Here is a 15,372-nt window from a genome sequence, read left to right on the forward strand (position 1 = left end):
AGAAATAAATTTGCTCTTGGCTGAATCTCTGCCAGGTTTTCCATCCTAAGTGCATTTTAATCGGATCGCCGCTAAACTTTTCAAAAAACTGTATTTAATGAAAACAAACAGATGCATAACTGCCGAATGTCACTGTAAGATTGTTAACATGTGTCATCACTGAGTTTTAATAGCAAAACTAAAAAAAAAAAGATTGAGACTTATGACAGGGAAATACGGTTGCTATAGAAGTCCCTCTTCCACAAACAGAGTCCTCCCAGCAGAGAGGAGCTCCTACGCACAGACCCAGCGGGCGCCCGTGTCAGCATCTGCGTGCACGCTCACCCACACAGCTCCAGGCGTGGGCTGGTCTCATCCCCCTCCCCCCACCCACCCCACAGCACCCTCCTGCCCTCCCATTGCTCATCCCCACCACACCTGCTGCAGGGCAGATCACTTCTCAGACAGCAGATTCAACAGAAAACCCTTTAAAATGTATAAGAAAAAACATAGTTTCCATCACATCGGCGATCTGCATCTACTCATCCAGCACGGTCGCCCAACCTGACCCGCTGAGGAGTGGAGCTATGGGTGGAAACCTCTACCCAGGGGAGGACACAGCGCCCTTTGGCAGCAGTTCTGCAAGTCCACTCTAACCTCCTGCATAAATACACCTGCTTAAACAAGGTCCACGTTATCAAGCGAGGCAGCTTCCCTGGAGGATAACTCCACTTAGAGCAGGTGCTGCTCATACAAATGAAAAGGAAGAGCCAGAGCAGGAGAATTTGGAAGGATGCACTGGGGATACAGTCAAAGAGATCACAGACACCAGGTTCTTTCACCCAGCCACATTCATACTTCAAAATACCTGCATCAGCATTATGACTCCTATTTCTAAGAATAAAGCTGAATAGAATGATCAATGGTTTCTCCCTCTTCTTTCCATAGGAAAGCAAAGCAAAGAGCCTGTCTAAACTTTCTTTCCTTCCTTAATGAAACTCTTATTGATTTTTCATCCTTGTGAATCATTGCCTTGGAGCAATTTCTTTTAGCCTCCGGTTCTCACATTTAATTTGTATGTATGCTTAAGGGAAAGTTTATCAATAGAGTCTCCAGACAGATACTAGGAGACTTTTATGAGAAAGTTATGAAATATTACATATGGCATTTACCAACCTAGTTAAAAAAGAAGCAAGCCTAGAATAATGCATGACATTAACAATCAGCAGTTGCACGTAGCATCCTATGCCACCTCCATGCAGCTGTCACTGCATGAAGACAACAGAAGTCAGGCTGGATAGATTTATGTTGATAAAAAGTAAAAATAAAAAACACCACAACAGAAATTCATTCAGATTTATGGATCTTCCACACGTTAACAGCTACCTGAAGACAAGCTGCCTGGAACGTGTGTGCCCATGGGATAGCAGCACAGTTATATACAATTTAGTGCCCATTCAGGCCAGGCATGACAAAACTGTTAGGATAAAAAAAATTTAAAAAAAAAAAAAATCCATCAGCAATACATTAACAGACAGCTTTGCCAATACCATCAAAGACATAAAAAACCCAAATCTCTGATAATTTATTCTTAAGCTAAAATTTTCCAGCTGCTTCGGTTGCTATTTACCTGGGAAAAAAGAATAAAATCCTATGGACCTTTTAGTTCTCATTCATGCTAAATATGCTAATTTTACTAGTCAACTGAGGAAGTAAATTTATGGGCCAAGAGGCACCATCCAGGGTACGGTAATTCAACTACCTGTTAGTCAGGTTGCTCATGACAATTAGGTCTTCTACTCTAAAAATGTTTAAGAACTGTAAAAATTTATATTGGGATGAGAAAAGGTTAGGGAAAATTTTAAACTCTCACAAAATAGCCAATATGAAAATAAGGAGATTAAAAGAAAGAGCATTTATAAAACCCTACATGCAGCAAACATGAAAAGGTTGCCCAGCTGCAAGATTACTGAGTAATGTAACCTTTCAAAGCAACAACAAAAAGAGATTAGACCATCCCTCGGATTGAAAATGATTGATTATTACTGCTAATATTGGAATTGGAGTTGACTGTAATGCTTTTTACGTAATTGCTTTATTGAATGCTGCATAGCTTTATTCGGTAATATATTCAGAACATCACGAGTTTACCGTTTCTTTAGCTCCTGACACACTAAGATACACAGACATATAGTTACAATCTATTTATCCCAACGACATCGTATTAAACTGCATATACTAAGGTTAGCTCCTGACCTTTCAGTTAAGGTCTATGGAGAATCTTCTGCCTGCAGAATCATCTAGTAGATTTGAGTAACTTTCCATCTTCAGCATCTGTTCACCAGTTGTATTCCATAAACTATATCAAAATACCTTAAATCTGATTTGGGCCCCTGTGTGCTGTAATAATTAAATCATTTTGAGGACTTTGAAAGCTGGCTCATCTATTTAAAAAATATCAATCAAGGACAAGTAAATCACAGTGAAGAATAATAAGTAAAACTTTTTCATATATATCAGAGTACATTAAAATTTTAAAATATTCATAGGCAAAGCAGGGATTTTTTTGGTTTGTTTTTCACCTTTGTTTTCATTCCAAAAAGCAGCCTTCAATATTTAAATGTATCTGCACAGAATTACATTTTAGAATTACACCTGGTTTTCAATTCATTTAATTTGTTATCCCCTGGTGTCACTCCCTGCTTTTTTGCAGAGAGCCCTAGCAAAGGTCAGTAGTCACTCAGCCATCAGTAAATACCTAGCATGAGAGTGAAAATTTTGGGCTGCCTGAGCTCCCATTACTAAACCAGGCAACATGTTTGAAAGCTCGTAACAAAAAGCATCAAGTACTTTAGAGTGTTCCAAACGTAAATATAATGTTACCTTTAGAGCAGTAAGTATGAAAAATATCAAAGAAGGTGTGTAATACCAAGCTTTATCATCTATTGCACACGTATATGGACTTAACTGAGACACGCTCACTTATCTACAAAGCAAAAATTGGGTTTTAAGTACCGTACTTTGCAAGACCCTTAGGGCACAATAACATTACTGACATCATTTACTCTGACTTCCCTGTCTCTCATTTGATCCTTCTCCAGTTTTCAAAACATTGCAGTTACGTTTCTATTTCTGCCACTCGCCAGTGTCCTTGGCTAGATGGCAGCACAATTATACACGGTTGACATACAAATACATGCAAAAAATAATGCATAAACACCCACACAGACACTAACACGTAAGAGACTTATTTAACACTCAGACACACAGTATAACTTTTTTGTCTCGGTGCTACGCATGCAAGGATATACCTGGCTTTTTTTTCTCCTTGCCAATTTTAAAAGTAAGGTTTTTCTTAGCACTTTGCAGATGAGCGCAGAAGATAGAGGATTGATATTTCCTTAAAAGAAAAGTATGATCAATGATAGTTGAAGTTTGGATGAACCCTCATTATTGGATTTCTACAACTTCAGAACAAATACATTTCGGCTGCCTGTTAAGCAGAGACACAACTTCACCCTTTATGAGCTCACTGCTAACAGTGAATAAAGCTACATTCGGGAATACACATCTGCAGAATCACAAATTTTCACATTAACAATGGTTTAAATCAAGATACAACTATACTTGGGTTATGAAATATTTAATGCCAGTTGAAAAACAGATGTACTGAATTAGTTTAACCGAAAACATTGAAAGCTCAGATAAGTTACTTATTCTAGTCCTACAGTGTACACATTTAACACAGAGCTGCAAACAATTTATTGAAATTCATTTTTACTTCCATTTGAATTCAGCATTACTTTATTAACACAACCAAGAATATTAAAGGAGTGACAACAAAAACTTTACGCAAGCACTACGTTATGTGCACCATATTTAACAAAAGAACTTCTGAAAAGTTCCTGGTATTTTATCATTACAACCTTTTAATCCTTGTCTGTAAAGACTCCAACTCTGTACTCTATCCAGGCAGCTCCTTCAAAACTATGCAGCTAATACACATCAGAATTTAATAAATGTACAGAAATAACTTTTCCACATTGAGTGTCTCCACTGTGAAGATTTTCAAAAGCTAGACAAAAAGTGCTTATTTTGCTTAAGAGCAACTGGGTGATATAAATCAATTTAACTAATGGGTCAAAAGATCTTAAAGATGTCACAAGTACTGAATTTATTTTTGTCTTCAGCAGCTTCAAACTTGTGAAATTTATGGTTATAAATGTCATACTGTAGAGAAGTAAAACATGCCTTCACACATAGGTGGATATTTTTAAACTATTGGTATTTGAAGGTCTTTGGATCTCAGGGGTGGCAGAGTAAACCCCAGAGGACACCAATCAGTGAAAAAGTGCAGGTGATAACACAATAAACACCAGATATCCCCTCGCCCTGTATTTAATCATGTGGCTGGCACTACCAGCCGTGTTTCATACTTCTGTTGACCTATTCAATAGGTCAATAAAGTCCTAATAAAGCCTTATTAAAGTACCTACCTTACACATTTAATTTTTTAAGTATATTGAAAATACCATAATTTAAATGTCAGGATTTTTCAGGAAGTCATATGGTGAGAACTATTATTGCAAATAAAGTGTAGGAATATTTTTTAAGTTGCCATTGACTATGCTGAGGAATATGAATCCTTTCATTACCATTCTGTACAGGCTATAAACATAACTCTGAACTTGTTTGCAGTTACTTGGGCTGCGCTGGTGGCATCAGCACCTTCTCAAAGTGTTCTGCTGAAAGTTTGACAGCATGGAGAGACACAAAAAGCTTTTAAAGCCAGATACTATGGAATACAGCGGGGGTGGGGGTGGAATACATCAATGAGTGGGCAAAACCAAGCAGCAAATATATTGGCTTAAGATAAATAACGTGGGTTTACTGGTACTTTCCCCAGGAACGGTTGGGTGCCAAGTCGTGCAAGCAGCGGCACGGTAGCGACGTGGGCTCGGTATTCGAGGCATTAGGCTGGCTCTTCTTTGAACATATGCCCTTTCAAGTGAAATTAATCACTCTCTTTATCACTCCTGCAGCATCTGGAGCCATAATCATTACCCAACTGCTGAGAAAGAAATGAAACTACTAATCGCACAGGGAGTAGGGCTTAGTGTTCAGAGCAGGAAAGTTTTTATTAAGTTCTCATTTGAAAAGTGATTTTTCATGGGTAGCCTTCCAGGACATGCCACACAAAAGCTGCATATGCTTCGGCCACTGTCTACAACTCATCCCCCACCATGTAGAAGCAATATATTTGGAACCACTATAATGAGGTTTTAACACACTTTTCCAAATTTAGCTCTATAATCCTAAATAGCTGCTATACGCAAGTATGACACAGAGATACACTGAACCATAAACTTTCAGAAGTCTCTAGAAGAAGGAATTGCAGAAGTCTACAAAGTGGTAGGCACCAGGCAACAGTAAGGACCAGATGCTGCCTCTGGATTCACACGACGCTCCTATTGATCTCAGCAGGAATTCTTTAAACAAACTGAAACTCATACACTTGAAAGTACTAGAAGGAAATACCCATTTAATATATCAACTAGCTGAGGGCGATTAAAACAAACCATATGAACACTATGTCAATAATCTGGATTACCATGGAATATCCCCCTTCCCTTCTAAATTCTCCATTTCACATTCCTGACTTTTACCATTCGATTTTATTATTTTTTTTAAAGAGAAAAATGAAAAAATTATTAAGCAAATTACAGCAGGACTACTCCCATACATACCAGGGGGAAAAAAAAAATCTAGGGAAATAAAGGTATCAGTGGGCAGACTAACTAAAACTCATGTCCCTAGAAAGAATCAGTTTACTACCTACATATTGAGAACAATAATATGCATCTTAGGGATTTTTAATACAATTTTGGATATTTTCATCCACAACAACTCTGCTATACACAAGAGCTGAATGAGGAAGCAATTACCCCAATATACTGAAATTGTTCAATTAAGTGGCTAAGTGAAACTCTTATTCTAACTAATTTAAGATAGAATTAAAAAAAAAAAAAAACCTGCAGGGTTCTGAACAAGGGCAGCAGAATAATTAAATCTAGTACTCCACCGAAACAGGCTGAAAATGTGATCATCCATTTTTAATGCTCCGCCTATACGTAACAACAGAAATCTTTCCAACAGCTGCATTCAATTAAAAAAATATTAACCCCAAGGAAAAAGTACAAAAACATCCCCATCTGTTTTTCTTGCCACTCACTGTGCTTCTTTTGTGAGTGAAATATGTACAACAATACAATCCAGCAAAGTTGAAAGAAAAGTACCACAATTCCAATAATAAGCTATCTTTTTTTTTTTTAAATGAACAATTTAAAAGAAACCACTTTTGCAGATTTTCCCCATGACCTGCAGCTCTGTTCCCATAGTAACTATTGAGGAAAGAAAAGGATAAGACGCCTAACTTATACTTTTCCCAATACCAACAAAAACCAGAAAAAAGCACCTTATTCTCAAAAACTATTATTCTCAGGAAGGGAAGAGGGACATTAAAAGATTAGTGTGAATCTCCTGCGTAATCTAGTTTAAACCACCACCTACTGAACATTTTATGTTGGTTAGACAAAGATATTTGTTAAAGCATGTAGTCTTTGTGTAAAAGAACTATTGAAATAGTTTTGCAAGACCAACAACAACAAAATTACCAGGCACACGCTGTAAAAGCCTACACGTGAACTCAGTAAGCATCACCGTCAGTCTACAGCCCTGCTGCTGCCCAGTACTCACCTCTGCTGATGAGCTATTAACCTGCCAATTATCTTCAAGCATATAAAGTGTTAATTTTAACATATATTTAGCATCATTTCAATTCCTCCTTTGTTTGCCTTTTTAGTTTGATATTGTATACTCCCCGTATTGCTCGCTGTAGTGCGTTTTTCTAGGAAAAAATACAGAATCCAGCGATTCTTCCTTTAAGCAGTGCCACCAAGGATGTTTCACGGGTGTCCTCAAGTCCCTACAGGAAACCAGAGCCAACAAGAACATACCAGGTTTTACACACACGGAAAAAGGGCATCAGTTTAAGCATTTCTACATCCCCGAGCATTCTGAAACTGTAACTCCTCCTGGAACAATTCTGATGTCTCTGACACTGGATGTCACTCTCTGGGCTAACAGGGCGGGTTCTTCAGCCGTGTCCCATACATTGAGCTTTTTAGCCCTGTGGATTAAGGATAAAGCCAGAAGCTATGGTGGACAGGACCCAGGTGGGTACGCAATGTGCTGCTGTGGCACATTTATGCAACACAGCAATAGACCTCAAACACCTGGAGGACAGGCCAGTCTGGAAGATGAACTTCCGGCATAGGAAAGGCTCTTCAGGAAAGAGATGGAGCTCTTCTCACGTACATTCGTCTTGTTCTCTGACAAACTCACCAGCATTTATTGCCTGAGGACATAAGGTCTCCACCAACATTGAAATGTCTCACCCACCTAAATATTATTTGTACCACCGCTGCTAAGGGTTATAAAGTAAGGCAACAGATGCATCTCCACAACTCCAAGACAAGTTTGGATTCAACTGCCGAGGAAACAATACCAGATGAGGATACTATATCAGAACTGGAACGATAAGTAGCAGAACCATATGTAATAAAATTTAGAGGTGTGTGGAACAGAACAGTGAAAATGCGGACAGGAAAGGTAAGGAATAATGAAAAGAGAAAACCAAATATTTAGCAATCTAAAACAACTGCACTCCTGTCTAAGAAAATACGAGATTAGCTTGGAGGCCACCCTTAAATTCTCAAATATCAGTGACTGATATCAGAGAGCGTATTAAATTCTGCTGTTAATTTGCAAAACAACTTTCTTTACAAAATTTCAAGTATTATTGAGTTTTTTAAAAGTTTTGCAGAGATAAAAGTATAATTTATATTATCCCATAAAATATTTTTGTACAGAATTTAGACCAATTTAGAACTAATTTTGAAGCACCACTTTTTATATTTAAAATCACTTTTTTTAATGGCTACTTAATGAAACTATACCAACGGACTAAAAACAACTAAACTATTTCAAATTAAACTGTTTATTACAAAATATTCAAAAAGAGCACCACCTTATGTGATTCTGAGATATTTTAAGCCAAGCATTTCTAATTAAAGTTGTAAAATATCAGTGGGTGAAATCTTATCTGAGATTTCATAGAATTCTGAGGAGCGATGTTTAGAAAAGATTAGCTTGACAAATCAGTTCAAAGAGGATATGTTTACTAACAGGGGTCCAGAATAGCTTGGTGTCCTTAATTCACAAATATATTAGAAGCAGCTACCAGGCGAGTTACTCAAAGAATAGCCTGGCTCAAGTACAAAGGTATAAGCTGATCATGAATAAAGTTAAAGGCGAAAATAAGAAGGCTTATCATTCTAGAACAACTTTTCAGTCATCAAGTTTATGACAACAATCTAACTAGTTTTAGAATGGAACATAATAGGATTTTTAAAAATTAGTTGTTAATTGTTGCTGCTGTCAATATGACAAGATTGCAATCAATAACCCAACAGAACCACTGTAGTCCCAAATTTTCAGTATAGCAAAGAACCTTAGAATCATTCAAAATTTGATTAAATCAAGGCTAAGTTCCACCTTAGATTTTAAATATTTAAAATTCCATCTACCAAGATAGTGTAAGAATAACCTACAAGTAAAATATTTGCTGTAAAATATTTGCCATAAAATAAGAAGTTTAGAAGCATCAGTCTGAGAAATATCATCAAACTTCCAGATACCACACAAAGACGACTAGAAAGACATCTGCACTTCATTCATGAATTGTTGTCCTATCAAATAAAACACACTTAATCTAGGATAGATTATCATTCTTCATAATCAAGATCTTGCAGAATTTTTGGGAAAATATCACTTGTTGCAGAGCTGTCTTTGAATCTCTTTTAAGTAGGTTTGAGCTCTACTGTCCTTTGAAGATCTGCACTCCTTTTAACACTTGGTGTATATAGGTAAAAATTTGTCTTTTAAGGCCTAAGGTCAAAGGCACATCCAAACCAGCGCCTGGTCTTCCTGAAATTAAGATCTTGAGAAAGGGCATTTTATGGCAGCACTATCTGAGAGCAGAGAACAAAAGATCTTCTTCATCTTAGCCATAACTGGCTCACCCACATTCACAAGTATTTCAAAGGTTCCTCCACGTTAGAAGTTGTTCTCTGAAAAGTTCATTTCGTACCCTTTCCATTATGGATTGTTTCTGAAGAAAGACTAATGATCAAAACCCATTTGCTAACCCTATTTTAAGAAGGTCTTTCAAATATGGGTAATAGCTCTGAACTAAAGGGGTTTTTGTGTTCACCTGGGGCAAGAGAACTTACAGCTCACCACGCCTACCTCCCAGAAGCCCACAAACACCAGAAGATTAATGGTTTCTTCCTCAGGTAAAAATCTCTCTACTGTGATCAGCTGTATTACAAATCCATTTCCCAGTCTGAGATCTCATTTTCAGTGCTCTTCCATTCGTAACAGGGAGCATGTCCCTGCTGGGCTAAATCGCCATCCCGATTCATTTTTTGGAGAGAATTACAGATGGAGAACTCACTGGGACACCACATCTGGGTTTCTAATAGTCCCCTTCCCCCCTTCCGTAGTAGACAGAGTATTATTTCCATGTTAAATAGCATTTTACCACAATTAGAGAACTGATTTCCTAAGAATCAGAACATTTTCATCATACAAAAACATTTTTACAATATTCCCCTTTCTAAAAGAAAAAATTAAAAAGGCCACGTGACTGCTTTAACTCTGAGAGCCACCTTTATGGTGGCTCTTAGCCTCTTATCCCTTTCATTCTGTTAGTATTTTGGGGGAAATAGAACATACATGGTTACCGAGATGTAGTTTATGGAGAAGCTGAAGACACCAGCAGTGATGGTGAGACTGCAACCTGCCCATGCAGCAACTGCAGGTGTCTCTGGGAAGGGCTAATTTTCAGCATTTTGTAATCCTAATTATCAGCCCCTCTCCTGTAAAGCACCCAAAATACTTCCCATATTGCACATATTTTAGACCTAATTTAGACTTTAGAACTAAATCTTAGAGTTTCACCAAAAAAATAAACCAACTAGAATCATGCTGTGGATTCATGTGTGTATCAATATTCTACACTTAGTTTTAAAAACTTCAATGGCCGTCACTAAAACATAGACACACTTGGCACTACAGAAATTCCAGGCACTTTTAGGACTATTCAAGAGTTGAAGAAAATCAGCACGGTGAAATATGCAAATTGCTAATTGGCTGTCGTATTAAACAATATTAATTTACAAGGATTTAGATCCAATTAAATTTTCTCAAGATTTTATCATTAAAACTGCTTTGTTAGTTAGCAAGTGTCGGAAAATTATTCAGCTATTTGAGGATGCTGGGTAATTTGATATAATTATTGCTTTCATGTTTAGGCTGGTGGTCACAAAATAAGCATCTGACAAGAAATGTCTTGAAACCAAAAGATACAGTGTACAGATATTTAGACATTAATATATCATCTCTCAAAACCAAAAGCTAAAATTAAATGGTTTTAAAACAGGCCACAAATAAGCAAAATGCAAGTGATAGCCCTTTGAAGAGCTGAGGAAAGGCTATGTATAATCTACCTCATACTGCCAAATTCTTACATTTTAGAAATATAGAGCCTGAGTTTTTTGTAGGTGCAGTGTTTTCAATACAATTGCTTTCACATATACCAAGACCACCAAGCCCAGCATGAAATGTATGAGTCTTTGTTACATAAAGCCAAGGATTAGCTGAAAAAAAGCCTGCTTTATAAACTTCAGTGCTGATACGATGCTTCACACCCCCCCCCCCCAACCATATTAAGGATGCATCTTTGGACTTTTATGTGCTAGGAAAACTTACTTTAGTACATATAAATTCATTTTCTTAAAGTCAGAGCTTTCAGTAGCATAATCTTATTTAATTATAAAGCATGACATTTCAATAAGAAGTTGAATTTCTCTACAGTAGGTAGTAACTTGCCACGCTTGCAACAGACAATTCAAGATTTTAAATCAAAATAGATCACCTCCGTTCCCATTGCTCATTTCTCATTAGATTGTTTCATCACAAAAAAAAGACAACAGCTGCAGATTTTCTTTCTATCAGAATGGATCTGGTCAGTTCTGACATTAAAAGCTACTTCATTTTAGGTTCATTGTGCTGCGCTTGTATTTAATTTTTATTATTTTTTTGTATTGGGCACAGAAGTCCTCAAAAGATGGGATGATTTTTTTTTTTAATTATATAAACCACAGATGTCATTAGGTCAAGATCTCCGTGATCTACATCCCAAAGATATTTTGTTATTAATATCCTGCTGCAACATGTTACATTAACCCTTTTACATCTCCAGGTCCACCTGTTCCATCCAAGTTACCATCCCTCTCGTCCCAACACATTTCACTGTAATCTTGTGAAAAAGATACACCTTCCTGATTAACAATACCTTAAAAATCATTTCAAGCAAATTAAAAAACGCATACAAAAGCAAGCCATACATGCCACCCTGACGGCAGACACTCTTTTTTAACTAATTTCAAGGTCACTGCAATTTTACTTTGATATACATGCTTCCAAATGCCTCAGAAATTGAATCTGCAACACGTGCAGCAGAACTATCGAAAAAAAGCCATTAGTTTATTACATATGCCCGGACACTGCAAAATACACCTAGTTCCTTTCAACCCAGATTATTCCCACAGTACCATTCTGCCTACTGAGACAAATCTCAGGCCGTTGTGTTATTTATTAAGATGACTGCAAAAAAACAAGATTCAGGATTTAGAAGTGCTGCTGCTTCACTACTACTGCAAAGAAAGTACAGGCTTCACAAATAATACTCTGTTTCTTAGCAAAACAAAGCGGTTTGGGTGAACATACCATTCAATGTAGAACTAAACATTTTGGGTTTAGATACAACTTTTATCTACTTTTCAACAAAATACTCCAATGAAAAAAAAAGAAAATTTTGTTTACAGATATAAAAATATTTAACTAGAGGAAAAAAATTTTTTGCCAAACAGGACAATGAATTTGGCTCAAGCTCACAAGTAATTTTCATTTGGAAAACATTTCACTCAAAGTTGTTTTCTACCTCTTGTCACTACATAAGCAGAGAAAGTGAACTGAAAGAAAATACTGTTAGGATTTAAGGTTTTTAAAATTACTCTTGAGAGCTCAGATATTTTTAATTCACTGTGGGAACCACAAGAACTGACAATTTTCTTCTGCATCAGGAAGACAGACCTTTACAATGAGCTCATCACGGGGCTTTCAGAGCATGGTACCACGCGTCCACGCAAACCTGTGCACCACCTTTTCTTAGTTCTAAATACATCTGCCTCAGATGCCTTTGAAGCACTGATAACTCTTTATTGTCAGCTGGAATCGTGAAGTCAAATTAAGTTTTTGTGACTTCCAGTGCACACACCCCTAAAGACCGACAGTACGGTACACTTCAGAACTGAAGAGAAGACAGACAGCATTGAAGGGTCTAATTTGTCTTAAGAAAACAACTCTACCTTTCAAAGCTTGTTCAGAAAGCACATAAGTAACAGTGAATTGGAGAAAGGCAGTTTATGTTGTTGTTTATTTCCTCTTCATTTCACACGCAAGGCACTGTAAAAAAAGTCTTTAGAAATACCGTACCAGACTGTACTTAAGCAGCACTTCACCAGCACTCAGCCTCCCATCCCAGTGACCAGGGTGAGAAGCTTGCATTGATCCTGCCAGAAGGACAGAAGCCTTCCCAGAATAGTTGTTTCATTATTCAGCTAGTTCAATCTCTTACCTTCTATAGAATTACAACTATAAAACAAGTAACCAAAACAGCAAAGAACCTCTTAAAAAAAAGGGGAGAAAATTATTTTTCCATCAAATTTAATCGATCTGTTGCTCAGTCACAGAAGGCCAAACCTCAAAGGGATCGTGGGCAACAAAACCCATGATTCAGCTGCATATTTTTGATGAAGTACTTTCAGTAAACATTTCACGAATTTGCCAATCTTTCCACTTCATTAATCAGTCTTTGTTGTTGTGTTGTGCTACAAAATAAGCACCCAATGCACCATGCCTAGTTTTATGCATCTGTATCATACCATTTCTTATTTACCTCCTCCCTCTCACTAAGAATAGCAGTGTTATCAATGTGCCTTCACAAAAGTTTCCGAACATTGTGCATGTCCGATTTTGAATGTTCAAACACTGAGTGTATCCAGTCTGACTGATGGACAGAAATAATTCACTGAAGGTACCAATGAAATTATAAATAGATCAACCAAGAGTAGGAATGAGCCAGTATGGAACTGGCTCAGTTCATCCTGAAAGACAGTGGTGTGCCTTTTTCATTCAAACATGAAAAGAAAGTTATTAAATATTTCAAAGGAAGCACAGTTCAGATGAAGATATCAGATTCCAGTAAAAATTTTACTCTTGGATTAAAAGCATCAAGGAGTCCAGAATTATGCACCGGAGTGACTCGAGAGTATAACTAAAACACACACGAAGATTACTGATTTAAAATAGAGATTCAACCTCCATATTTTTCAGTTACAAAAAAAATATTACAATAGAAGATATTATTTTAAATTTATTATTGAGCTAAAACAGAATGGAGAAAGGGCGAGCACTCCATCCTCAAATGCAGGAATTATCTAGTAGATAAGCTAATACATCTTTTTCCTACCTGTTTTCCAGACAAACTGATGACCTCTCCTGGCTTCCAGATCAGCTGTTTGCAACATTAAGAAAACAAACAAAAGGAAGGACTTCCCCAGGCTCTGCCATGACCAATGAGGAGAAACCCAGTTCTGTTGTAGAAGCATAATTCAGATGATTCAGTGTCTTGCCTTCTTTGGTCCTAGAATTAACAAAAGAAGAGAAAGCTTGCTAAAAGACTGAAAACACCAAGACAACAGGCTTGGCCTTAGGGTAACCAGGTGGCCACTGTGCATTTCATAGTCCCTCTGTGCCAGATTTGTTGAGGACAAGTCCATTAATAGGGGCTTCACTTGGAGAGAGAGAGGCAGGGGGGTAGAGGGAGGAGAGGGCTAGGTCCTGGAGGACCTGCAGTCCCATCCTACAAATATAGCCATTGTAAATGCTTTTAGCAGGTTCTTGAGAAGAGATCTGCCAGTGCAAATAAATGGCAAAGGACCTGATAACAGCCTGTGATGTGTCTCCTTCTTTTCTCTATTTAATTTATCTCTAGCATGAACATTATCATGCTATAGGCAGGCTAAACCAAAGCTGAAAATAGACCCCCGGTGCAAAATTCAGCTCTGAATATAGACTCCATGTCCTACCTGTAAAATCCCTGACAACTGAAATACCAGACCTGGAATTGTTTCAGCTCCATACCATGTGTGAACATGGGATACATAAAAGCAGGAAAAAGCAAGTGTTGCTTATCAGTACATGAACAGCATGAAATGGAAAACTAGACAATACTCAGGCATTTCTCTGGAATCTGGGTCTCACATTCAAGTCCCTGATCTTTGCACTCCAGATGAGCAACCAAGGTCTCTCTGACACAGGGATTTTAATTAAACTCTCCAACACTTCAGACGAATACAGAGCCACATCATGATTGACACAGGAATGGATCAAGTCCTATTGCTGTAGCAGTTTTATACTTTACAACTCCTTAAAATAATCACTGTGTGGCATTGGAAACAAGTCAGAATGTGTCTCTGGGTCTCCCATAAAACACAGGAGCTCAACTTCTAAACGCCTGCTTCAACAAACGTCCACACTGTTTACATACCTTGGAAAAGCTCCCAAAACAAGAGAGATTAAGAAAGGCATACAACAAAACAAAATCTTAGAACTTCTGATTCAGCCTGGTAATTCACATCTCCATTTCTCTCGTCCCAAAAGTAGGCCAACCAGCCGCTTATTTAGGCCAATTTTACATGAGTTTCAAGGCTCTTGGATTTGTCCACATTCACGTGGGAGCAGTTTCAACGTCTCAAAAAGTGTTCATGGTACATGCCACACCAAAAAAGAGCTAGGTTCTGATGTAAATTTACATATTAATTTTTTCTTCTGCAATACCTTTTGTATTTATACCATGTTTAAATTCTCAACATATTTTTACTTACTAGTGATTAATCCTGCTTTCATAGGTAAAAATGTCACATCTGTATTAGCGTAAGGAGAGCGATAACACCTGTCTTCAAGATTTGTCTTCATTGGCATAATCTTGGTGATTTTCATTAAAATTATCAGTTATTAGAAGTTTAGTCCAGAAAATTCCATTACATTCCCAACCTTATGAAAAGCAACATTGTCATAACACATAATGCACAGCATCAGTCTTGATAAGAAACTGAAGATAAACCTGAAAATAGTACATATTGA

General features: G+C 37.3%; 1 protein-coding gene across 2 annotated transcripts in view; it reads right to left on the reverse strand.

Moving 5' to 3' along the window:
- The window catches only part of THSD7B (thrombospondin type 1 domain containing 7B), a 336,705-nt gene that overhangs the window by 262,205 nt on the left and 59,128 nt on the right, over window positions 1-15,372 (reverse strand). For both annotated transcript variants that reach the window (XM_064451039.1, XM_064451040.1), the window contains exon 3: window positions 13,697-13,870. In XM_064451039.1, coding sequence (XP_064307109.1) covers window positions 13,697-13,835 — 139 coding nt within the window. In that variant the 5' untranslated portion in view covers window positions 13,836-13,870. The remainder of the gene's footprint in view (window positions 1-13,696; window positions 13,871-15,372) is intronic.

Source organism: Phalacrocorax carbo, chromosome 5 (assembly GCF_963921805.1).
Source record: "Phalacrocorax carbo chromosome 5, bPhaCar2.1, whole genome shotgun sequence".
Classification (NCBI taxonomy): domain Eukaryota; kingdom Metazoa; phylum Chordata; class Aves; order Suliformes; family Phalacrocoracidae; genus Phalacrocorax; species Phalacrocorax carbo.